This window comes from Neomonachus schauinslandi, chromosome 6 (genome assembly GCF_002201575.2).
Source record: "Neomonachus schauinslandi chromosome 6, ASM220157v2, whole genome shotgun sequence".
In the NCBI taxonomy this organism is placed as follows: Eukaryota; Metazoa; Chordata; class Mammalia; order Carnivora; family Phocidae; genus Neomonachus; species Neomonachus schauinslandi.
The window spans coordinates 132,198,612-132,225,563 of record NC_058408.1 but is presented as its reverse complement, the minus strand read 5'-3'; the positions used below and the strand labels follow the sequence as shown (position 1 = coordinate 132,225,563).

Sequence of the window (26,952 nt, the reverse complement as noted above, 5' to 3'; positions counted from 1 at the left end):
ATGAGATTGGCTTTCCAGAGGGACTAGATTCTTCCAGAATCTGCATATTCCCTGGTCCTTCTCCAGAATTCTAGTCCATCAGGTCCTAGAAGTCTCTCATGATGAGTAGATCAAATATTTATTTTGTTTTCCACTGTTCACCAAACTTTTACTGTGGTGGGTTTTTTTGTTTTGTTTTGTTTGCTGAGGGCTCGGTCCATTTTTTGACTAGAGTGTTACCTCTTCAAAAATAGACTGATGTTTGAATTTTCTCCTAAAGCCCATTAAGCAACCTGAATTTTGTTCCCTGAATTTTAGGGAAGATTGGTTATTATTCATAATTTGTATAAAAACCCAGCTGTGGCAAAAAAGAAAAGGTCTCTTTCAGGATTTTCAAACACATTTTAAAGCAAACAAGAGCTGAAATGTCTTCAGAGGTATGAAAATAGCAACAGATTCTCATTAGCCTCATCACTATAAGAAAAAAATAGATAAATACCTAATTACTGAAGGCCTTATGGTGGGGGCTATGCAGAGGACACCATACAAGTGCAGTCTCTGTCCATGGACACCTTGCTCTAGAAAACCCTCTTAATGAAAGCACCACATCTTTGGGTACAGCATGAAGGGACTGATTAAGTGGGTGCTGATGGTGGTAGTAATTTGCAAGGGACACAAGAAATTACATTGCAATGTGGGAGGAAAGTATAGCTTTACAGCTAACCACATAAATGATACTCAATAAAGAGCTGAAGATTTAACAAGTCCTGGAGACTTCTTTCCAAAGGCAATCTCTGAACAGAATTTTGGGAGATCATCCTTCATTTTCAGAGAATTAGGCTCATGCAGCCTGATGTGGAAATGCTGGGGCATCCTGTCTGTCATTTCTCTGCCATGCCTCCATGTAGCTTTGACACACAATCCACATAACTGACCATTTTTCTTCTGGGAAGCAGCCAGAGAGTGCATTCCCTTGAGCACTTGCTCTGGCATTAATCTCCAGCTGTGTGCTTTCATTTCACTTCCTGTAAAATTCCATTTTAGATCCTGTGCTTGACCTAAGGTTAGATGGCAGGGGAACAAAATACTGATTCTCATTTCGAATCACAATTGTTGCTATAAATAGCAAACTTTATAACCTGGTATCTCCCTTGGATACAAAGTGATGGATGAGCTTCTGTTGATTAAAAAAAAAAAAAAAAAAAAGTCCATAACTCTCAAACTATAGTTCAAGTTGAAGTAAATGGTAATAATAAAGCACAACTAATACACTGCTGAATTATTCATGTTGATTATAAAAACTTCACCCTCAATGTCAAATAAGCCACATCCCATACAGGGTATCTGTAATCAGAAATCACAGGAGTTGCCTAGTCCTACATGAAAAGGAAGGTTCACATACTGAATCAGGATTACACTAAAAAGCGTAAACTGAAAAAATTACTGTAACTGGAAAATATTGTAAATAACAAAGAGAAATTATTAGAAATTGTTGATAAAAATAATTATAAGCTAATTAGGGGGGATATTCAAGATATGTTCTGGTGCAGTTGATAACTTGATGATGACCTATAAGTGTTCCTCGCTGAAAAATGAAGCCTAAGCATGGCTCCTAGTCTAAGTCCTCTGTCCAAGGCATCCTTATCCCCTAACTGGACTTCCTGCTTTTCCTACTTCTGCCATTCTCTAGTTTATTCTTATTCTACACATAGTAGTCAAAATGACCATTTAAAAAATGTTGTCAGTTTCTGTCATATTTTTGATCACATCCCTTGTGTGCCTTCCCATCTCACAAATGAGAAAATCCAACCTTCTTATGCTATCCTCCAAGGAAGGCTTTTTGCCTGATCTAGCCCCTGCCTGCTTTGCTCTACTCATCATCCTCTGAGCTATAAGTGTGCAACTTTCTTTGGTTCCTTGAATATATACCTTAAGGCCTTTGAACCTGTAATTTCTTCTGCTTTACATGTACACCCATTTCCCTCCCCAGCTTAACTCATCTGCCCAGAGAGGTCTTCCAAGGCCATCCAAATTAAAGCAGTCACCATGCTGTCACTTTTTATAGCCATACCCTGTTTTATTTTATCCTTTTTTTTTTTTTTAGAGGGAGAGGAGGGAGAGAGAATGAGAGAGCACAGGGGGTGGGGTGGGCAGAGGGAGACAGAATTCTAAGCAGGCTCCACAGAGCTGGACGAGAGACTCGATCTCACAACCCTGAGATCATGACCTGAGCCAAAATCAAGAGGCGGACGCTTAACTGAGCCACCCAGGCACCCCTATCCTGTTTTATTTTCATCTGAGAACTTACATAAACAACAAAATATCAAATCTTATTGGTGGGATTGATTGTCTCTTATGCTAAAATGCATGCTTCTTGAGACTGGGGTCTTTCTTGTTTTATTTTATATTTCATCCGCAGTATCCAGCATGGTGTCTGTCATATATTTTTCCCAATTCATCTGGTTTGTTGAGTGATAAGCTCAGTTGTACACACATGTTATTATAGGAGTGTTAAATACTTTCCCTCTGCATATCATTTTACTGCTTTAATGGGCTAGAATCACTGTTTTCTTTGTTTAGAGGGTAATTAAACTTCTCTGATCTGATTTACCCCCATCACTTATGATAAGAAACCCAAACCATCCCAAAATGCCAGTAGACTTTTATTTAAGAGAAAAGATCCATTTCAGGTACAACGTTGACTACTATTTCAGGGTCTGGATAGTGTTTTCTCTGATGATCTGATGATAATTCTTTGGCTCTCAGATGCGATGAGCTCATTGTATATTAGTAAATATTTATAAAGTACTCTATTGACTAAGTGTTTCGCAGTCAGGTTGATTAGTGATTCCTCCCAGCAACCTTGTGAAGTCAATCAGTATTATTAAAGAACAGTCCAGAGATGTTGGGCAACTTGCCCAAGGTCACTCAGCAGGTCATTGGCAAAGCCTGCACTGGCAACTTCAGAGCCCATTACTGTGACGAGACCTGACGTTGACTCCTCTTGGAAGGGTGACCCCTCATCGCTTTCCTTGTAAGGTAGACATATAAACACTAACTGTTCTGAAGTAAGGGAAGTATAAAGGCCTTGAGTTGAAGGAGTTATTGGTGCAATTAGAAACTGGAGCCAGCTCCAGTTTCAATTGAAAACTGAAAATGGTGCTTAGTGGAGGTGAATTAGAGGACATTATTTTTGAGAGAAGGAGGGAATTATAGTTTGAAAAAGTAGGAATGTAAAAAGCAGGGATATGTGTAGAAAATTAATTTGGGTGGCTTTGGGGGTTGAGAAATAATGAATTATAGGACCAAAATATTTTAGGAAGAATCTGGGTCATGGTATCAGATCTAAGTTCTACTCAGAAATAAGTCGAGTTCTCTAAAATAATATGCCACCAACTCACCTCCCTCAAGCAGTGTTTTCTGATGTTTTGTGAGCGTGAGAGCTGCTTTCAAGTATATAGTGTTTCATTCCCTAAAGTCCAACATACAAATTTCACAGGCCCCACCATTATCAATGTGTCCTGCTAAGTATCTTCTAGGAATATTATATCAAGGAGAATGATCTGTTTTAAGAAACCATGCTGTATCTCACTTCCCTTTATATATTTTTTTCCTTCCTCTGGGATTTCAGATAAGTTGTTCTAAGTCAGTGATCTATTATGTTCTATATCATTTTCACCCTTTGGACCTTCAGATTGTATCTCCTAAATCTGTTCCTTGGAAGCAAATGTTGTTAAACCAATGACCACCTATAATAATAACTGCTTACATTGATAAATTCTTGCTATACATCGAGAACTTTTCAGGGAGCATCTCCTTTAACGCTTCCAACAATCCTATGAAAATGGATACCATTTTATCCCCTTTTTACAGGTAGGGAAACTAAACTCCTGGAACCTTTGTGCTATTAAGATGTTACTAATATCATGCTTCCCCCTCTCAGAACCTTCCGAAGGCTTAACATGGCCTGTGAGGCTCAGTGTGGTGTAGATGCTGTTATCTTCATGAAGTGGCCAAGTATGTTCCCACTCTCCTTGTTTTTAGCCTCTGCCCTACGTGTGCTCACCTCCTTTCTGTGAGTCACACACTCTGAGCTTGGACCTCATTTAATGTCCTGGTACTTGCTCTTCCCACTGCCTCTAATACTCTTTCTCATCATACATACCTGCCCACTTTCTATCATTCCAGTGTATTCTCAAATGCCTGATCACAGCGGCCATTCTCTGACCGTGCTATGTAAAGTTGAACACCCCATCTTCACTCTCTGTCCCCCTTACTCTTTTCTTTTCCTTCAAGGCATTTACCATCACCTGAAAAATTATACATTTGTGTCTATGTTTACAGTATGTCTCTCCCCACTGAAATTTAGGCTCTGCAAGAACAGCAGTTTTGTAGTTGTTTTTGTTGTTGTTGGGTTTTTTTGTTTGTTTGTTTTTTTCCCCCATCTCTCTTTTATTGCCCAGGCCCAGAACAAGGCCTGGAACATGGGAGACACAACATAACATAAATAATTGTTGAATGAGTGAATGCATGGACCATTGCACTATAATGCTAAACTCTATTTCTAGTAATTAGATTAACTTCATGGGAGCTGCACATCATGCCTGATTACGAAGAATCAGGCTTGGATTCTGGTGAATATTTTGCAGCACCTGTTACCACATATTCAGATGCCACCAGTGCCACAGAAAGATGCAAGCCAAAAAGGACCTGAATGTTTTAATTTGTACTGGGTTCATCTTGAAGCATATAAGAATTCAGGGAAGGGACTATTTTTTTTTTTAAGATTTTATTTTATTTGCGAGCAAGAGAGCACATGTGCATGAGCAGGCAGAGAGAGAGGGAGAAGCAGGCTCCCCGCTGAGCAGGGAGCCCATCCCGGGGCTGGATCCCAGGACCCCGAGATCATGACCTGAGCCAAAGACAGACACTTAACTGACTGAGCCACCCAGGCATCCCAAGGGAAGGGGCTGTTTTAAGATTGTGGATGAGACTGCCGGTTTTTCCAATATCACTTTGCTTTTTAAACAAAATTGGAAGATCTGAGGGCAGTGAGACCTGGCAGTTCTCCTGGGTACTTGTGGATGAATGTTAGTATGGCCTCAAGTGATGGTGTAGGTTAGAACTCTGTCCCTAGTTGGCTGGATCATCCAGATGTTGTGGAAGGGATTTTGCCTGTGGGTCAGTTGGATATCACTGCATGCAGATTGGAGGGGGTACACATCAATGATACAAGTGTTTCTGGGCTTTTTTGTTTGTTTGTTTGTTTAATCTATTCCATGAGGAATGCTGGAATACATTCTCTTTAAGGATTATATGTAATTTAAAAATTTTTAATATCCTCTTTGACTACCAGCTCTAGCCCTGGTCCCTTTCCCAAATGTTGCCATCATTTTCATTTTGGTATGATTCTAAAGTATAATTGTACAGGTTTCTTAAACATCTAAGCCTCTATGGTTTTTTGTTTATTTTGTTTTGGAGGAGAATTCGGCTTTTTCCCATATAGTATTATGTTCGTTCCTTACAGTATTAATCAATTCTAAGATGGATAGGCTTTATAAAGTGAATTTTATTCTCTGATGAGATTAAAGTACTTTTGCATATTTGATAACCTGTAATTCTGAGAAGTGTCTTGGCACAAGAATCAGAAAACCTGAGTTCTCTTCATGACTCATGAATGCTTGACTTGCTTTACCCTGACCCTCAGCTTCTTCATCTGCAGAATCCTAAAGTTGAGCCTGTTCCATTGTGTGGAAACTACTTTTTTGATCCCTGAAAGCTGTGTGAAAATGTTAAAGAATTACTAAAAGAGGGAGACTAGGATGTGTGTGGGTGGGGGGGCACCAGTTGGAGTGGCAGACAGGTGTTTCAATGAGGATAGCTCTCTATCTGTTGAATGTGTACTTAGAGTAGGGCTTAAACTCTCCCACTGCTTTAAAAAAAAAGAAAGAAAAAGAAAAGAAAACCATTGAATAGAGATGTAATCATCTCTAAGACCTTACTGAAGTTCTAGTAGTCTAGAATTTTTAGCTTTCCTGAAAGTAATTGGGACACAAAAATGGTGATACTATAAGATATTGCAATGATATGCAACAATGAACAAACCATGTTTTCTGGCCAGGGCTCAATCATTTCACTTTTAAAGAAACTAAGAAGAAAATAGATAGGATATAACAGGCAAAGGATATACCTCCATTTCAACACTTCAACCCCTGGCTGTCTCCTACAATTTCGGGATGGGGGTATTTTTCTCTAAGCCTTACTTCTCAGAAGTGTGTTGTAGGCTTCCCTATGGATGCAGAGTTCCCCCAAACTCCTCCAGCTACAGGAATTCTAGAATATTACAAACAAAGCTAGAGATCAGCTAGTCCAGTCCTCTCTGATTACATATGAGGAAGCATCTCATTCATTTTTCATTCACTTGGCTTTCAGAAAACTCAAGGTAGCAAAAGCTCTGTTATGCACCATCATGTGAGGCTGAGGTTCCATCCATCTATGGGAAACAAACCCTAATTTGACCCTAGACCGTGACACCCAGAGAACAACTTCCACACCTTAGGATAATTGGATCATTTATAATCAGGGAATCAAGTAAAGCCGATTGTCACCATTAAACGTTTAAGTTGCTTATGCTTCCAGAATACATTTTTCATAATTTTTATTATGTTCAATTAGCCAACAGATAGTACATCATTAGTTTTTGATGTTTTTCATAATTTTCATGTGTGTGTTCTGACTGAGGGGCGAGGAGGAGCCAAGTAATGTTGGCTTCATTCAATAAATATTTCACTACTGTTTGCCTATTCCCAGGGCAGGACAATTACAGTGCTTCTTTAGCCAAACAGGGTGTCCTGGAAGAGAGTGGAGCACTCTGGCAGAAGTCACATGTTACAATTAGCAATTATAGCTCAAATTCATTTTCTGGCGAGGATGGCAAAACACAGGATTCTGTATGCCATTTCCTGTTTGGAGCTCTTCACAACCAGGGGGGATGTCCGCAGCGGTCCCTGTGTGATGGTACTCATCACTACCTTTGAGTCTTGGCTTATTAGATGCTTGGCCTGGGGGTCCTCCTTCAAACACAAAATTGACTTCAGGATGATAACTGGCAGATATTATGCATAGAGGTGCTTTATTGTTTGAGAGGCAGGTGATCTAAGTTATGTGTGCTTCACTGGAAAATTCCATCCTATTTCATTTTTTCAGACAAACTATCCTATAAAGAGCACAATTTCAATACATGAGCTGCTACATCTCTGTATTAAGCATCCAGGCTTCGAAGACTAACTGCCTGGTCTGAATCAGGCTCAGCTCATTGTTGCCCTGTAGCATTGGGCAAGTCAGTCATCCTCTCTAAGTTTCGATCTCCTCATCCATAAGATGTGAATCACACTAGTACTTAACTCATGGAATGCCATGAGAATTAAGTGAGCCAGTCCTTGTAAAGTGCTCAGCCAGAGGGTGGTATGTTTTAAGTGTTCAGTAAGTGTTCGCTATTACTATTCATAAATAATTTGGCAAGCAGGTATGAGAGTGGGGTAATGCAGCCTATGAAGATGTGACCTCAGCATGAGGATGGATGTGCTATGTGATGGACCAGAAATGCCTGGGGATTAGGGTCATATCAGAAGAGAGAGCCCTTGGTAAAGCTGAATAGACATGCCCCCCCCCTCCTAAATTTATCTTTGCGTAACTGATAAATGCATATTTTGTTTTCCATTGCTATATTTATATTGAATACTTCAATAATGTATAAGACATTTTATGTATATATTTGTATGAGTTCTTCCTAAGTAAGCCCCTAAATTCTCTTATATTTATGTCTCATGATGACTCTTGCCTGACATAAACTCAGGGTAGGAGAGCTCTGAAGTTTTCTTGCCCCCTCACCATGCAAAAGGAAATACAAACATCAACTGTGAAATTTCTCCTATTATATTTTGTAATAACAGAGGAGCACATTTAGAGAAGTGGTGTTCAGTTCAATCAGCACCATTATTGGAGCCCCTTCTGGATTGCAAGAAGCAGCTACGATGTTGGAGAGAGACAGAAGAGTAAGTGTAAATGCACTGTGATCTGCAGTAGGTGGTAGCAGTGGGGAGAGCCGCACCGGATAAGGTCATACACAGCAGAATATAAAAACAATGTGGGAGCCATTTGGATGAGTTTGAGCACATTCTTCAGAGGGACGTAAGAAAGTTCAGTGAAGGAAGAGGTATTTGAGTGCAGCCTTGAAACAGAGAAACAGGCAGAAAGAAGGGTAAAAGGGTAAATATGAACGAGTCCTGCCTACTGAGAACAGAGTCTGTTCACACAGAAAACTGAGCATCGACGCTTTCAATACAATGGACAGGGACCTGGGATGTCATGGAAGAATGAAGTCTGCTAGTCATTGGGCATTGCCAGGAAAGGCGTCCCAGGGAAGGTGGCTGCAGAGTGAAATCTTGAAAGATGAGAAGGAATAAATGCCCTCTGCCCTCGCCACCACCACCAGCGTGTCTGCTGAGCAGTGGGTATCGCATTTGCAAAGCCTTGGAGGCATGAAAGCGGCCGCCCCTGAGAAAGAGCGAGTGGTTGCTTTAGAGTGCTCCTGCAAGGAGTTCTGGCCACAGCAGGATGGGAACCGCCTGCCCCAGCTTGGGAAGTAGCAGGGGAGTGGAGGGTACAGATGGAGACACTGCGGACAGGCAGGTGCGTGTGTGTGAGATGGACGTCGTGGACCTCATCTAGTTAAGGATAATGCTCTTCCCTGTCCCTGCTCCTGAAAAGAAATCTTTACTTGAAAAGGAGGCCTTGATTTAAATTATATTCCCTCCCTTTCTTAGGCAAAATAGTTAGAGATCCAGGTATCAGCTTGGGTTTTAGTTATTTTTATACTCGGTGAACTGAAATATCTTTCAGAGGTACAAGTGAACGCTATTTTGGTGTGCTCTGTATTATGGACGAACACTTTTACCTCTGGTGGAAATATGTGGTGTGTGTGGCAGGGTGGTGTGGACGACATTGCCACCTTTTCCTTGGAGTCCTACACAGTCACATTCAAATGCATTCAGGGTTCTTATCTCAGCTACCCTGTGTGATGAGAAAGGAACTTCAGGAACACAGGGTGATAATCCAACAAGGAAGAGAAGACAATGCTCAGCAGGACCAGAAAGATGAGCGGGAACTTTTATAACTTGTGGACACATAGGTACCCATCCCTTACATTTAAAAAATAACTTTAAAAAAATTTACAAATCAAATTAAATTGGAAATACTGTGACCCATGGCAGAGTAGAAATATCTTTATATCACCTTGACATGCCTCTCCCTAAACCCACTATTTAACCCCCTTCCCTCTAATTCTGCAAATTAACCTGAAAAGCTCAGGGTATCCAAGAAACAGGGAAGCTTGTTCAGCTCAGGATGCACCATAATGTCTCAGCAGCCCGTTTAAATTATATGTTTAGGCTGACAGGCAAACGTATTTCACGGCAGAATCCTTAGAAAGCAGGAGACAATTTCCTTCAGCTCCACGTCACCGTTTGATGTAGATTGCCTATTATATTCTTGAGGTATTATGAAAAATGGATTTGGAGATATTTTCTTGACAGTGGGTAGACTAATGGAATCTGGTGACTGTATTTAAAATGTGCAGGGGTTTGTTATAACATGGTAATAGAAATATCAATTGCAGTGACAGGTTAAAAAAATCTGTCAATGAATGATAATGAAGTTATTTAAATGTCGACTCACTCGCAAACATTTTCCAAACCCTAAATTACTCTCACTGCCTTAACCTCATGCATCCTAAGTTATTAAGGAGCAGTGTCTGCAATGCAGCCAATGTGCCTTTGGCTCTGGAAGCTATTTTTATGCCGCCAAATGCACTAGGAGCAATGAAAGTGACTGCTCTTAATGATTTTAGGAAAGAAACAAAACACAGAAGCCACAGCTTCTTGATTGAGAGGAGGATGTTGCTCCGCTTTTGGGAAATCTCACTGGTACTGATTTTTGAGCAATGCCCCGGTGCTCCCTTGCTTCCTGTCCCTAAGTTTCCCTCTGCCGCTCAGGTCTTCGTTTTGTGACCTTGGCTTGGTGTGCATGGGCTAGGGCATGTTACCTCCCTGGGGTCTGAAGTCTACTTCTTTTTGAAGAAGTGGCCTGGCTCATTCTTGGTTCAAAGAGTGTCCAGTAGGTTTCTGCATTCATTCACCTTCTGTATGGAGAAGACACCTGATGTGCCACCAGTGTCCTGAGGCCTGGGGATTTGGGGGCAGAGGGGACCAAACATGTGTCCACTGCCCTTATGGCACTTAGAGTCATCTAAGATGCCAGGCAGGGGTTTCTCGATTAAAAGTAGAGGAGCATAAGACATGCTCCCCACCCTGGTCCCACTTCACCCCACACGGCTGATTGAATCTGCTAGGAGCAAGCACTGTAGGAGTCCCTGCCAGATGATAAAGGCTTCTTCATTTTGGCTTAGTAGATATCCAGCTGGCCATACAAGAAGAGCAAGGTTCCATCGAGTCAGCCAGTCAGTGAAGAACAAATTGTGAGTGCCTGCCGTGTCTGGGACACTCTTCTGAGAGTGAGGAAGACAGCGGCGGGCAAAACAGACATCTTTTCTACTCTACTCTCATGGAGCTTTCATTCCAGAGAGGGAAAGACAGAAAATTAAAAAAAAAAAAAGTAGAAATCTATCAGATGGGGGTAAATACTATGCATAGAGAAAATAGAAGAGGCTAAGGAGGATGGAGTGTGCTGGAGGCGTGGGAAAGTTGCTATTTCATACAGGATGACCAATGTTCAGAAAGAAATGAGGAGGCCATCTGGAGAAAGAACTTTCTAGACACATGGAATAGCAAGGCTGGAGTGGGCTGGGGTGGGGGGCAGGCAGAAAAGGCAGAGGAATTAAGAGTTGGGCATCTATTACGTCACCAACTTAGTAGATAAAAAAGCACGTCTGAAGTTGATTTGTTGAGGACATCAGGGAATGGACTGGTTACCCAGCTGGTTGAGAGCCTGTGTCTGGTTCTGCTTGACTTCAAGTACTTCCTCTTTCTGTGAAGCTGTGACGTCTTGATAATCTTCACAAGACGTCATCAGATAATTCACAAGTTGACCCACTTTTTCCATATTTCTAGCCTTTCTAGGAGCTAGAGTGGACCAGATGAAAGACCTACTTTCTCTTCTCCTTAACCTATTGTAACAGTTTCTGCTTATAGTATTCTTAAGATGGATTCTCTCTGGCAGGCCCCCTGTCCCTTTACCTGGTATGAAGAAAAGCCAGCTTTTGGTCTACACCATGTAAAACTTCAAACAGTTTGAGTTCATATTCCTTTTATAAAGAAATGCTGAACTAGATTTTGTAGATATATTTCCTTTTCCTCTTGTGGCTTTTGAGAGAGGCAATGCAGCATGGGGTTAAGGATGAAGGCTCTCGAGTGGCAGCCTGCGTGAGGACTGCATCTTCCAAATTCTGTGGCCTCGTTTATACTCCTGGTTCCTCCTTGCCTATAACCTGTGATTAATATCAGTGCCCATCTCATGGGCTTCTGCATGTGAAGGGCTTAGATCACATTGTAAGCACCCTGATAAACATTCATTTTTATTATCTGTTAGGTTTCCTAAGCATAATAGTTCATTCAGGAAATCCCGGCACACTTATTATAGAAGCAGAGTGTAGAATCATTCACTCTCCAATTCCAGTTCTTATCCTTTCTTCTCTAATTCAAACCCCATGCAAAGCTACTGGCACTCATATCCTTTAAAATATGATAGACTAGATTTGGTTACATTTAAAAATGGTAGTAACTTCACGAATATTTGCTCTTCTAAAAAAGCTAAATCTAAATTATTTTCTGTGATTCAAATTCTTCTTAAGGGTTCATGTTGTGAGTTTTAGTAAATGATGGTTAAAGGATACCAAAAATAATCAAGAAAAAAATTAGTGACAAAATAAATAAACACACACTCTCATTTAGAGATTGCTATCACATGCCAGTCATTGTGTTAAGTACTTTTTATGGATTAATGTAGTTTACAAATGATTCTGTGCTTATTTATTATCTCATTTGATGGTGTATGATTATAGCAGAGGAAATGCAATCCTGTTTTCTTTCTGCCACTCCCTGTGGAAACTAGTCGTGCTCTGTATTGATCCTTATTTGCGTGTGACGGGACACTGCCCTCTGAAAGAGAGCACAAGGTCTTGGAAGGTGGGTGGTGCCATACATTGAACGTGTTTCTCCATCCATCAGGGCAACTCGTTTCAGCTCTATGAATATAGTAAATACTTAAATAAAGACATACTTTCAAATGTTCTAAAAGTCACTATTTAAGATATGTTTGCAAAAAGGTAGTGTAAGGATTAAGGATCAAAAGCAAAAACCTGAGCACCTTGATTTAATCACTTGTATATTTACTGGAATGTGCTTTTTTTTAAAGCTTTCAGCTTTTTCTTACACAGCATAGATGTTGACAAAAACCCTGTTTTCCATCTGTATATAAGTCAACTTATAAACAAAACCTGAAAAAAAATGTTTGTTCTGGAATGTTTTAAAAAATGGTACAAGTTGAGAATTCAAGGCTGTTTATATTGCATCTTAAATACATTTCTGTGTGCTACATATCTTTTTAAGACTACTTTTTTTTTTTTTTTTGCCTTGACAACAGTAGTCATTTTATGGTTAGCATAGGCGGGCAATTCTCTTTGCAAATTTGATTTGTTTTAACTATTTTTATTGTTCCCCTTTTCTTATAAAACAGAGATTCATAATATTTCTTGTGCCTTTTTTTGTTTTTGTTTTTGATATGCTTTTCCAAAGTATGTTGCTCAGAACAGTAATTTAATTAGATAGCCCTCAAGAATGAACCTTATAGTCAAATATGTTTTGGAAAATGCTTCATGGAATATGCGTTTAGGAGGTTCATAGCATATATTAAAATAAAAAGATTTATGTATGTATTTGAGAAGAATAAAATTTATAAGTTCTCAAGTAAAGGAACATTAAATTTTGCCTTATCAAGCATTTCCTAACGTTTTTTGATCTCAGATTACTCTCCTCTCCCCCATACCTAGGGATGATACTTAAAATATTTAACAGCCAATACATTGGCTCAACTGTCTGTCTCTCGTCTGCTCTTTCAGAGCCCAGATCCCTAGGGGGGCTGCAGTTCCCACCATTGACCATGCAAGCATAACTGGAAGCATCTGTTAGCTGGGAAGGGGAGTTTGCAGATGGCCCTGGGAATTGCTTTCCAGGGTGCAGTGCCTTCTCCAAGGTCACTGTCTCCTCCACTGGGGCTCAGGCTGATTGGCATAGGCACTAACCAATCAGAGCAGGTGCTCCTCTTAGGGCTGAGCAAATTTCTTGTGGACCTCTGCTGTGCCCACCTTCAATCTTTTGGTTGCTGGACTGTGAGGAAATCTAGGAGGTCTCCAAGGGAGAGGCCATGGGGTAAGACTGGCAGAAGTGCTACTCGGAGAACTTAGCGCAGTAACTATTTACCAACTGGTCTGCAAATATTAAATATTTTCACTTCTGTACCCTTGAATCGATGTATCCTGGCTGTTAGTATTACCCATGATGCATGTAGCACTATCTAATTCTAATTTTGTGGGACAACTTTGAACAACTGCTAGTCTGTGCTGTTTTGGGCATGTGGAAATGCATAATTTTTTCTCTCTCTGTTAATTGTTACAATGCCATAATGTTTAAACACGTAGCTCTGCTGGAATTGAGAATTAAATTTTGATTCAGTTGCTGAGCTTTGAAAAATCAAGGGGCAAGAGACAGCATTAAACAATGGTGGCAGACACCTTGAAGGATCTGGACTGGTGATGTTATAATAAAGGGAAAGTATCCAATGACATACTGTAAGCTCTCTGAAAAGAAAGTTACTAATGTATGTCTGAGCTGGTCACTCTGTTGTCATCCTGTCACATTGAGATTTCAGCTAAACACACACACACACACACACACATACTACACACATACAAATGAGAGTGAGTCCATGTAGAATCCTCATGGAGTCATCCTCATTTGCCCTTGTAGAGTATACTTTTTTAATGTAAACATATTCATTAAATAGCTCAAGGATAAGTTGATAGAAATGATAAGAAACTAATTATTGCCCCCCTCTAGACTGGTTCCTACTTTCTAGCCTCCATTCCTATTATCCCACTAGGAAAATTAAACCATTCTCTCATCGCCAACAGAGCCCTGCTGACGTCCACCTGTGGCCGGGCAGCATATGCCAGGGGAGCCGTATTTGCTCACCCTGTCCTCCTCCCGCTACCACCACCCACCCCCAGTAGGTTTTGGCATCTATTTGTTGGTTCTTGAACTTGTGAGTATTGTTAGAATAAAGATTAGAAAAAGTTATCTGATGAAAGGAGCTAGAGAAAGGCTAGTGAAATTTTGGAGACAAGCAAGTCTTAGGAAGGAGGGGACGTTGACCTAGGAGTGGGGGAAAAATATGTCAAACACCAAGATCCAACTGAGTGAAGAAAGAAGTCTCAGGTATTTCTTAGAGATCTGGAGGAAATTTCACATCAGCATGAGTTTGAGGGGGGAAAAAGATGAATATGGAAGGAGGATCTAAAGAAATTTGTGGTTTATGGATAAGATCTGTGAAAGTTTTGAATGTTCTTCAAATATTCTTGGCTATCAAACCACTGTTTGTTGGATTGGGATAGAGCGCAGGCTGGTCCAGAAGAAAACCAGTTATATATTTGGGTAACACAAGGTGCCCTCTAGTTCATGATGCTCTGCTCTGATTACTTCCCTTTCCTAAAATCCTACCCATTTTCCATTTTCAAGTGCAATAGTTCTTCAAGAAACTTTACATAATACCCCAATCTTCTCTGATTTGCAAAGTCACCTAAATTCTATAAAGTGTTGACTATTATCTAATTATATATAATTGATTATTTAATTTATAATATAATTAATTAATATAAATACACATACACACACACAAATTTTAGGGGGAAAAATGCCCTGGATCTCCTCCAGCCAGATTAAATTCTTAATCCCTTAATTGCAGGATCATAAATTATGCAGCTTTCTTGCTCCAGTCCCTGGTCCAGGGTAGCTTCTTAATGCATGGTGATGAGGTTGTTAACACAGACTTCTAGTAGTCTCCATGGCCTGTAGGAATTTATACTTTTATCACTATCAGGAATGAATTAAAATGGTTACATTTTTTATTTCTGTTTAAACCAACTTTAATGTCTAAGCCTTGTTAATTCTTATCTATAGCATTGGACTAAACACATTATAGCCTTATATTTCTGCCTATCAAATAAAGCTGTGAGATTTTTGAGAGTGGGGGCAGTGTGTTGTATCCTGGCACATAGCACAGAGTCTGGTACATTTTAGGAGTTCTACAGATGTAAATGAATGAATGGATGAATTGGGATCTCATATATGTAAAAAGAAGGCTAAGAGGAAATTGTATGTTTCCTTTAAATTGAAACAAACAAAAACAATGGAAAAACTGTGGTATAGAGTAAGTAACACAGGGCTTAGGATCAGAACACCTGGATTCAAATGTTAGCTGGCAATTTATCAGCTGTTTTCTTTGAATAGGTCACTTAGGTTCTGTCAACTACTTTCTTTAAATACAGATAATATTTCCTCCTGCACATGGTTGTAATGATGATCTAATGAGATTACAATTCTGAAATATGTAATAAACTTTGATAGAGATGGTGATTAAAGTCTATTATTCAGTCAGAATTAATAAGTTATTAACCAAGGGCTAGATAAAGATGAGAGAATCTCCAAAAAAGATAGGTCAGTGCCAAGAAGTAATGTCCTCCCAACTCCAGGTTGCTTAACACCAGAAAAGGCCACTGAGTAAGGCTGTGAAATTTCCTTATTATTAAGATGTTTTCTTACTCTTAAATAATAGGAAAAGACTGAATGACCTTTGAAGGGACTGACCCACCATATATTCTATGACTCATGAAAGGAAACGCAGTTTGTAGATAAATCAGGAGAACCTGCTTTTCCACCGTGCCAAAGATAAAGCAAAAGTTTGAAAATGTCAAATCTACATAAAAACTCTTTATTTTTGTGGTCAATTCAAGAGACACCCTCATCTCTTAATCTTTTAAACTTAACCACATTCTTTATGCAGTGTAGGTACATTAAGGAGCAGTAAAGAGATGGAGTTTTAATTTTTACCAATTCAATTTAAATGCAAATGTTAACCACTCACATGATGCTACTGTGTACATAATTAAGCATCATTATATACTACATGAATCATCTAGAAACTTCCCGAGAGCCATGCTACTATGTAAAACATGCATTGTACTGACAAGCAGGCAAATGACGTATACTCCTGTCCTCATTAATTCTCCTTTTGAATTATAGGTCAACTGATTATGGAACCACTTATGAGAAGCTGAATGATAAAGTTGGTTTGAAAACAATTCTAAGCTATCTCTACGTGTGTCCCACCAATAAGCGTAAGGTAAGACATGTATATTCAGCATGCTGCTTATTCATGATGTGACTTCTGTCTTGGTGGGCCAACCTCTCTAGCTACATAAAAATCCATTACGGTCAAGCTGGGATTAGAGATGTAAAGACGAGTTGATGACGGAGGTTAAGGTGGTAAAATGTCTGAAACCTCATAATTCTCGGGGCAACAGCTGTGAACGTAGGAGGGTGAGAGGTAGGTATATCATTACCATTTCCGGAAGGCAGCTCCTAGGAATGGGTCTCCTTGAGTGGATGCTGTCTTGTAAAAGCTCGGACTAGTCAGTCACAAGAATCAGAATGAGCCTTGACAAGATGGAGGAAAAGGTGGGGTTTTCATCTGAAGTCTCCCTGTTTTCCCTTGACATGAGTAAATAGATTAACTAGAATTGGGATGAACGTGTCCTCCTGGTGCACATTGGATATCTCATTTATAAGGTTTATTCAGCCTGCACACAAATGTCAGGATGGAGACACTGCTGAAAGGAACCTTGGAGATCATCATATACTGCACCCTCATTTTATAGATGAGAAAAGTGAAAGGTAATGCTTTGCCTCTTTGCAGAGTTATGGGTGCAGTTGGAACTAGGATTCAGGTTTCTTGGTTGGCAGTCATACTATTTCTGCTGTATTATACTGCTCCTGGTAAGAGGGTTTATCTCCTCTTCAGAGAGAAATATCATTTTCTCAAGGAAGGCAATATTTGCTTTTAAATGAGAAAGACTTGCTTGTCTTAGGAGAAGAGTGTCACTACATCCGTTCTTCAGTTTTTATAAACTTGCATTGTCAGATTCTGAATTCTGACATACAGTTTCTAAGTGTTGTGTGAATTGCATGAAATCACAGTATCCATCAGGAAAAAGTGTTGTTCATTAGTATGTACTAAGTCGTGTTCTTTTACGACAGTAGCAGTGATATCCAGGTTCTCCATTCAGATCTGTCAGTAGTTACTATTAGTGATCTTGGGTAGGTATTTCATTTTGTTACCTGAACTCTGGGAGGTGGATGAGAACATCTCTGAATGGTCATTCCTTAACTCTGGCTGCACATCCAAAGCACTAGGTGATTCCCAAATGTGCAAGCTTTCATCTCACCCCCCTTGCTCTGGATTAGGGCTCAGGTAACTGAACCTTGAGCAGGCTCCCCAGATGTTTCTTATATGCATCTAGGATTAAGAATTGCTTATGCAAAGTGTAACATTCCCTCTGGCCCTAACATTTCAAGTAGCTGTGCAGAGACTCCGATGTCAGATGGCGTGAGTGAAAACCCGGCTAAACCAGTTAACAAGTGTATAACTATGGTGATTTACTTAATCTCTCCAAGCAGTGTCATCGAATTTAAAATAGGGATCATTATAATTCCTACCTCATGTGAAAAGTTGTAACTGTTATCTGAAATAAGGCATTTCAAGTGTTTAGCACAGAACAGCTAAGGCTCATCAATGTTTTTCTCTTACTTTATTTTTTTTCTCATCTGCCTCCTCCTCCTTCTTCATATAATTATTAGAAGTAATAGTAGTGATTATCCTCCCTAAATAGCAATGTTTAGTAGAACTTTCTGTAATGATAGAAATGTTCCTTTAAGCTGTCTGAAACCTTAGACATTAACCACTTGTGGCTATTGAGTATTTGAAATATAGCTGATATGACTGAAGAACTGGATTTTAAATCTAGTTTAACGATAATTAACTTAAATGTAAATAGCCACCTGTGGCTGATGGGCCCCAGTATTGGACAGAATAGCTCGATAATGTCAACCTCACAAATGTAGAGATACAAGGTGATACATTCCTGTCTTCCCCTTACTGACTAATTACTGGCCCATCATCAGCAATTACATTTAAACAATTTGACCTGCTGTTTAGAGTCCTAAATGGAAGAGCTGAACTTATACCCTTTAGTTTTATAATGCAATTTAGTTATGTTCGTTAGCTTTGAATCAATTCTTAAATTCCATATTGATTTTTTCCTCTAGTTTCACATTTTCAGTAAATTTCATTTAACAAATCAACAATCTGTAGGTATCATAGGATACAAAGAGAAATAAGTCAGCATTCCACCCTCAAAGGTCCTGTATCCTAGTCATAAATGCAATATGACTTTTTTGTCATTGAAAGGTCCTTTGACTCTGCTTCCACCTAACAGATGACTTTGGGTGAAACATTTACATTTTCCCATTTGTAAAGTGATAGATACAAAAACGAAGGAATTTACAGCTGGAAGAGACCTTAAAATTGTTCTTAGAATGTTCTAAGTTAGTGATAGTCTTTGTTTTATTGATGGTGTTAGAGAGGAATATGATAAAAAAAAAAAAAAGTAAGATGCCAAATAGTGAATAGTGAGCATAGGATTTTCTGTAGCAGCAGAATATGTGACTCCAAGATGGTTTGCAGGAGCAGAGCTTGAAACGTGAGACTCTCAAGTCCAAAAGCAGCTCCTAAGATGGGCAGGAAAGCTTAGAGGGAACACAGCAAGGAGCCCCATCTTCTAACCCATTCATGCCAGGGTACCAGCACCAGTGGCCCTGCATACTTAGTCTGTAGTCATCTGCAAGACTTTGAAAAGTCACTGGCCATGGCATTTAGTGAAGATTAAAGCTTGGCAGACCCTATCTCCACAGAAAGAGAAGTCCTTGTCCATGACTATTAGAGAACAGCTTTCTCTGGGCCTTTTGCCTTCCAGAAACAGAGGCGGGCCTGAGCTGTTTAAATCACAGTGTTTATGGGTGAATCTAAGCGGAGGGATCTTTTCTTGTACAGATAAATGAGGCCTTCAGGGTCACTTTCTGGGATACTGATAGACTTAAGAAATATTGGAGGACGATGAAGGTCTTTACAATGGTGCAAAAATCAATAAAGTTGACATAGCAGTATATTTGTGTATAGTTTTTCTACTTATGAGGTGAATTTATCACCATGAAATATGTACTTCCCGCCCCCAAAGGGACTTACTTGAACCAAAGAGATAGTACCTATACAACATTTTAAAGTGTGAGTATATTTGCCCCCAATCAACGAGAGTTTATGTAAAAGAAAAGAAAGAAAGAAAGAAAAAGCAAAAAAGAAGAAGAAAAAAGAAAGAGGTATCAGGCTCTCTTAATTATACAGGACAAAGGCACTCAAGTTCACTGCAATTCTCCTAAGACTTGTGCATCCTCCAGTGAAAAGGCAGGCTCCCTTTCTAGGGTTGTATTAATTCTTTTCTGTCCCTAGGGTGCGATCTAGCAAGTTAACATCTTTTGTACCAGATATGTCTCTCTGCTTTTCACATCAGTGGGAGCAACTGGAATAAAACTGACATCAGGGAAACTGCCTTGCCTTCCCAGAAACCTGTTTTGCCTTCACATGCTTATTGCTATTTTTAGCTGCTTGTGAGGACAAGCTCGGTTCTTCAATCAACGTGTTCCCAACAGCGGGCATCATGCCCTGGCTTTGCAGACAGCTTGTTAGGGGCATTACTGGGATCAGAGTCCAGAACAAAACTGGCCCTTATTTACAGTTTAAATTAATGATCATCCATTGGCTGTTTCTTCACAAGCCTGCTGTAAATGACAGCAGCTTTCCTTGGATATGTCTGTTACAGTAAAAACTGTAATCTCATTGTAGGTCAGTCTAGGAAATCTTGACTAAGAGACATAGAAAGCCTATTCCCAGGATTATCCTAGCTCATACATACCCTCCTTCAGCAGAGCCCTGCACCTGGCCTCTGATGGATGAGGTAGGCCTCCAAGAACAAGCATAAGTCAATCCTCGCCCCAGAGGAGAGGCAGGGTAGCTATCTGTCACCATGTCTCCAAAGGAGACCACTCCCCAACCCAGTCCATGATAAATCCCAAGGCTCATTGGCGTCAGCAGTGCTTTATTGGCTACATACATACAATCTTCTATGAGAAAGGATGATTTAACGTGCACCTGGAATGAGCAGCTGGAATGTGGAGGATCGTGATGGAAAGAACTAATACAAATGTAACAAAGAAAAACAAAATCAGTGCTGAAATCTTAGTCTCAATCTTGAATTCTCACTGAGTTTATTTGTATTCTGCCTAAAAAGAAAACTTCTTGATACTATGAGTGTATCTGTCAGCAATACCTTTCCTCTCACCCCCAATCAACCTTAGCTGCTCTCTCTTCACGAGGTGTGCTATAACATCTTCAAGGATTAAAGAATACAAAATCCCAAGTGGAATACACTGGGGGAGAAAAGAAGAAAAAAAGTGTTTTGTTTTTAAACTTGGAGCATCCACTTCATTTCATTGTTACATCCTTGTACCCTCCATGCATTGTGTTCTCAGCAAAGAAGAACCCTAGACAGTATTTGCTCTTTATATTTCCTGTGCCCCTCCATACCCCAGTTTCTTCTCCTTTCTGTGTTATCACCACTTAATTAATACTATTCCTGCTGAGAGAGCCTTCCAAGACTTTCATCCTATAAATAGGCCCCCAGCTCCTCAGACGCATTGATCATTTTTGCAGGTCCCTCGGTACATGCCAGCATTAAACACTGTTTGCATTTTCTCCAGATGTTTAGGTTTTAATTACCTTACTGTATATGGCACTTTCTAAATAAGCGTTTGATTATTGACTCTTTGCCTCTTCTCTTTATATCCAGGGCATGCTTAATTCCTCTTGTCATTTCCTCAGGAGAGGAAATATATAGGAAATATATATATATATATATATATATATATATTTCATGCAGGTGACTTTTGGGGACAGAAAAAAGGTATTGTTGATAGCATCTGCCAACTTCTCTTAGGAAAAATATGGAATCATTGAATCAGAACCTAAAAGATGTCAGAGGTATTCAGATTCTGCTTTTTCATTTAACAGATAAGGCACCTGAGTCCTTAGAGTTTAGTGACTTGCCTGAGGTTACAGGCAACTGGTGAAAGAAAAGCTGAGATCATTAGACCTTTAACGTGAACCTCAAATGCCCTCTATTCCACAAAATGTAATCAATTCCATTAGTCAGATATTCTCACTCCCTCCAGTTTTCCAGGCATCTACTTCTTGTTTCTAGCACTTTTCTCTCACTCCTGATGAGTCAGTTTTGACCCTGTCCAATGCTCCATTTAGAATGAGAGGCCCCAGAGGGGATAAAGCACCTTCTTCAGCTTCCTATGCTGTAACAGGCCAAGCATAGTGTCTGGGGGTATGGTAGGTCTCCAACACATGGCTGAGGATTTCACCTGAGCTTGGTTGAGTGTGGGGCTCCTAGGCTGGAAATTGAAAAGCAAAGTACATTGTAACACCAGCTTTGACTCATTTATTTTCTCTAATTATGAAATTAATTCTTTCAAGTGAATAAATAAGGATAGTAAAAATCCCTATAGATTTTAGTCATTTCTAGGCCAAAATGTATAATTTTATCTTTTCTAGCCAAAAGGAGCATGATTAATATTTAAAATGCCAGGACTTTGCATAGCACTCACTCGACATTATTGGCGAGGCCAAGGGGAACTAGTGTATTGTATAATACATCAAAGGGGGTACATGACATTTCCCTTGGCAGATACTCCGCAGTTGCTTATTCCACCCTAACTCTTTCATCTGTCCCTTTGTACACAAGATCATGCATTTACCTCTAATCTTTTAAAAATAACATCTATTTCATTCATAAAGAAGTGCATGAACTCTGAGATATAGTGGAAGTGCCATTTTCCAAACTTCCCTACACTTAACCTGGGCAATGATGGCTAAAGGGAGAGATCATCTCCTTTGATCCTTCTTGGGTATGGTTGAGTGTGGATACTGGTTCAGTCCATCAGGCTCTGTTCTGTTCTCTTTTCGAGCATTCCAAAAGAAAATCAAATCCAAAAAAACATGCTGCACGTACATTTTTTTCCTCTGGGTAATTTTCCAACAGTCATCCAAACCATTGGGTTTCAAACAAGCTGCCGAATAGTAAGTGCAAAGTGCTCATTCCATAACGGGCAAAGTGCCAGGAGCAAGGCCCACTAGCACACCCCCTCACTACCTCAGGGTGGTCCTGGAGAGCCCTCTGGGACTTCTGGGCTCCACGGAACACCGTTGGGGAAAAATACTGAGCTAGGCCACCCTCCCTCTGTATACTAAACTATACCTGGAACAACCATTTACCTTGTTCAATTTTATATAAATCAAAGCACCTGTGATAACATTCATGAATAAATAAATGTGAATAAAACCACAAACTTCGAATTTAGCACATTATGTTAGTATAGTTGATTTTTATTGAATCTCATCTGTGTCTAAGGAAAAAAAAAATAGCAGGTTTATAATATACCAAGTTTCCCAGAACTGATTCAGTTTAGTAGTAAATTACAGCTTTATTCCATGTGGTGTTAAGTAGTGCTAAGTACTTTTTTGTTGGAAAGAAACTTCTTGCATAATTAACATTACAAATTTGCCATTCCTCATTTGTAAGATGTTGTGTCTATCATATGTCAGCATCTAATACATTAAATATTAATCGTGAATTGCTGATTAAAAAGTTGTATCTGTATGAAGATCAACTTTACAGGATGTTGCTCTTAAAATTCAGAGTTTATTAGTCACAATTATGTTTAAAAAATACGCACGTAGCTAGCTAGACAAATGGGTAGGTAGAGAGGTGATAGATCCACAGATCAACTTTTTTTAAGTATAGATAATGCTTTCTGGTTGACATCAGGTGATATTTATCAAAATGGGAACAAATTTACAACTCTGCCTTTTGGTTTTATTCTTTTTTAACAAATGAAGCTAATCAGGATAAATATAGTCTGAGTTGGTCTCCAAATATTATGAAGTAAGACTGGTCCAGAAACTGCATGTTTCTTATACCACTGACTGGGTCTGAAAAGGTAGGTTACCTCTCTGGCCAGGTGAACAGAAGTTTTCAAAAAGGAAATGAAGCCTGAATCAGAGGCTGATCATTCTTCACATATGCACAATTGACTACCTGCTCAAACTTCTTTGGAGAGCAGTTTTTTTTTTTTTAATTTAGTTATCTACCTGCCTATTTTTTAATTTATTTTTGCCTCATCATCTGTCCTTATTAGAACTTGTATTCTCTGAAGTCTGGCTGGCCTAGTGTTAAATGCCCATCCATTACCCTTTTATGAAGGTCAAATGCATTATTTCAGGTTGGTTCCAAGTTACGCTCTGCTGTGGAAAATGGTTGGAGGTCTTTTCAACATTCTGGTCTGTTTGCTTCCAGCATACTCCCTGTGGCTTCTCAGAGGTTTCCATCATCCGGTGTTTGACATACTGTATCTAGAATATTTGTTTCTAGTGAATAGCCCGAGCCGTTCTCAGGATGGGTGGAGTGAATGCTGGCCGCCACAGGAAATTGCCATATTTACTAGGGTGGGAATGTTTCTCTCCAATATATCAGATCTGCCTCAAGCTTTCTCTTGGTGCTGTCAGGAAAAACAAAGTCAATGTCGATGAATCTTTAATAAAACCACCCCCCTCCCCCACCGGAGAAATTAAGAGAATACCACCAGCCTCAGGGGCTAAATCGCTTCCATGTAAACATTCCTTCTTCTGACCTGACCTTTCTCCTGACCGAATCTTCTTTTGATGGTTTTGTCCCTTTGTTCCTTGAGGCACCCATCTCCCAGTTTACTGAGTCCCTAACTGCTAACATACTTCTCATTCCATAACCTTCCAAGTCAGCTACTTAAAATAACTTTTCCAGAACAAAATACTATCATTTGTAGGCAATAAGATGGGCTTAGATCTTCATGGGTGAAAAGGCTTGCACTATGGAATATACATTTTGGAGACTGGGAAAGAGAAATCTCTTCTTCTGGCTGCTTGGGGCTGTGTGTGTGTGTGTGTGTGTGTGTGTGTCTGGGGACTAGAATACTAAGTATTGCCTTGATTGACAGCATCTGCCACCCAGGAATGAGCATGCTTGTAGTGGAGAAGAGGATGAGCTGGATGAGTCCAAAAAATAAAGAATGGAGAAAAGCAAAACACCTGAATACACAGTCTCTCACAGATAAGAGAAGAAGGGGTACAGGAGGAAAGGGCACAAATACTAAGCCAAGAGAGAAGATGGCGGAGATTACTACAAAGCATTTTAAGTAACAAAGTAGTGATGAGAGAAAGCTAATGAAAAGAGCATGGTGAGCGCATAAGGTAGAAAAAAAATAATAATAAAATCAAAAATATTTTCTACAATAGATTAAGCATCTCTTGAGATCTCTCAGGGAGAGGAGAGCTCATTTACCGGGAACTTATTAGGGCTTTCAGGGGGAGTACAATTTACCCTTATCTCTCTGTTCTTCCTCGGTGCTTTCAGAGGGGTAAAGGATGTTGATGGCTGCGGCCGAAATTGGTTTTGCCAGAAAGGAAAACACAATCATGACTCACGTGTGGGGGAGTATCAGGCCTCGATCAAGGCTCCTCAGCTCCCCAGCAGCAGATTCAAGTATCACTGCTGCTGCCTGCAACTTAATGAACTTTTGTCCTTTTAGTGCTCTCTCTCCTAGCTACTCCCCAACCCTCTGCGTAATGGCTTCTTTTATTTACGTGTACACCTTGTAATTTCTGCACTTGTCAGGTGTACCAGCTCAGCACCTATTTGCAGTCACTGTGGAGCTGCGCTTTGTCATTTGAAGGTGGTCATTGTGCATTTTTGCCTGGTGGAGTCATTAGTTGTGGTGTAGTGGTTCGTATAATGGACCCTGGAGCCAGTCTGCCTGGCTTTAAATTCCAGCCAAGCCACATACTAGTTGTATGCCTTTAGACCGGTTTTATTTGTTGGTTTGTGTGTTATTAACCTCTTCATGATGCAGTTTCCTCATGTCCAAAATAAAACAGAATGATTGTGTCAATATCATACGGTAGTTATGAAAAGAATCAAAACAAGCAAAGAACAGTGCCTGACACATAGCAAGCATTAGATAAATGTTAATCTCATTGTTACCACTATTATCTCTTTCAGAGGACTTGGCATTGCCTTATGCTGTCATTTGTCAACCCAACCAAAATTATTAAATGTCTGTTTTGTGCCAGATCTTTTTAAGAACTAGGAAGTAGAATAAAAATATAAGACATTGTCCTTTCTTTTAAGGATTGCGCAGTCTGGTAGAAGGGATGAATGTATAAAACAGTCAACTACAGTATAGAACTTATGTATCATAATAGCTGTGTACATAGAACTCTATCTTTGGGGATTCGATGAAGGCTTCATAGGGAAGCAAATATTTGTCAAAGGAGAAGGGAAAAAGAAGATGAAAACTGTCTTTCAGTGTATGTGTAGTGAGAAACCAGCGCTCATAGACCACAGTGCATACATAACTTTGATTGATTTGCAAATATTAAATGAATAAGCATGTGCCTATTTTGACTCTTAAAACATGCTAATTTTCATTTATATCTGGCTGTGCTAGTTAGACCCCCAAAAATGCCTTCATGACCCATTTGCATTATAATTCTAAAACAGTAACAATAGATTGTTATAAACTTTTTATATAACAGTAGATTGTTACAAACTTTTTTTCTGTCTTGCTTATGAAATCAGTAAGTGGGCAGTGTGACATTATTAAGATTTAATTAATAAAAGTAAATGTTACCTTATTACAGTTGATTGATACTGATATAGTCAGCATTTGTCTTAACTACTGGTCATTCAGAACTACTGATGAGATTTGGAGGTACAATTTTAAGAAGTCAATTGACGCATTTTATTGAACACTTGGCTTGTGCCCAGTTCTTTGAAAGCTCATCAGTGACTGTTTAAAAAAAAAAAAAAAAAGTGTGACCCTTACATTGCCCTTATGGAGTTTATCGTCCTGCTGCGGGGATGCAATTAAAGAACAGTGCAAGACAGAAGATGAGGGACTGCATGGTAGAGATGACAAAGGCTCTAAGAGTTTAGAGAGGAATGTAGTCTGGATAGTCAGGAAAACAGCATGAGAGGGGCTTAAATTGCTCAGTGAAGCAGACTGGTATGACACAGGGTCATGATATTCACAGCAGAAAAACATAATTTAGTTGAACCAACATTATTTAGTGCGAGGTGGTAGAGATACAAACGCACATAAAACAGGGCACTGTCTGCAAAAATGGAAATTGAAGAGAGGAGGTAGATAGAGATGAGCGTAGGTTTACCCTGGTGCAGGCACTACACCTTTCATTCCCTGAAATCTTAATAATTTGATAATATATATTACACATCTTACTCTTTTGCATTCTAAAAGTGCTCCTTAAAGTCTCCTTTGCTTATCCTTTTTTTTTTTTTTAAAGATTTTTTATTTATTTATTTGAGAGAGAGAGAGACACAGCGAGAGAGGGAACACAAGCAGGGGGAGTGGGAGAGGGAGAAGCAGGCTTCCCGCCGAGCAGGGAGCCCGATGCGGGGCTCGATCCCAGGACCCTGGGATCATGACCTGAGCCGAAGGCAGACGCTTAACGACTGAGCCACCCAGGCGCCCCTCCTTTGCTTATCCTAATTGTTGATTATGAAAATATAGTTTCGGGCGCCTGGGTGGCTCAGTTGGTTAAGCGACTGCCTTCGGCTCA

At 39.7% G+C, this 26,952-nt stretch overlaps 1 protein-coding gene across 4 annotated transcripts in view; it reads left to right on the top strand.

Annotated features, from left to right (window-relative positions):
- SORCS1 (sortilin related VPS10 domain containing receptor 1) overlaps positions 1-26,952 on the top strand; it is a 510,277-nt gene that overhangs the window by 249,386 nt on the left and 233,939 nt on the right. For all 4 annotated transcript variants that reach the window (XM_021699529.1, XM_021699531.1, XM_021699532.1 and 1 more), the window contains exon 3: positions 16,350-16,449. In XM_021699529.1, the coding sequence (XP_021555204.1) occupies positions 16,350-16,449 (100 nt within the window). The remainder of the gene's footprint in view (positions 1-16,349; positions 16,450-26,952) is intronic.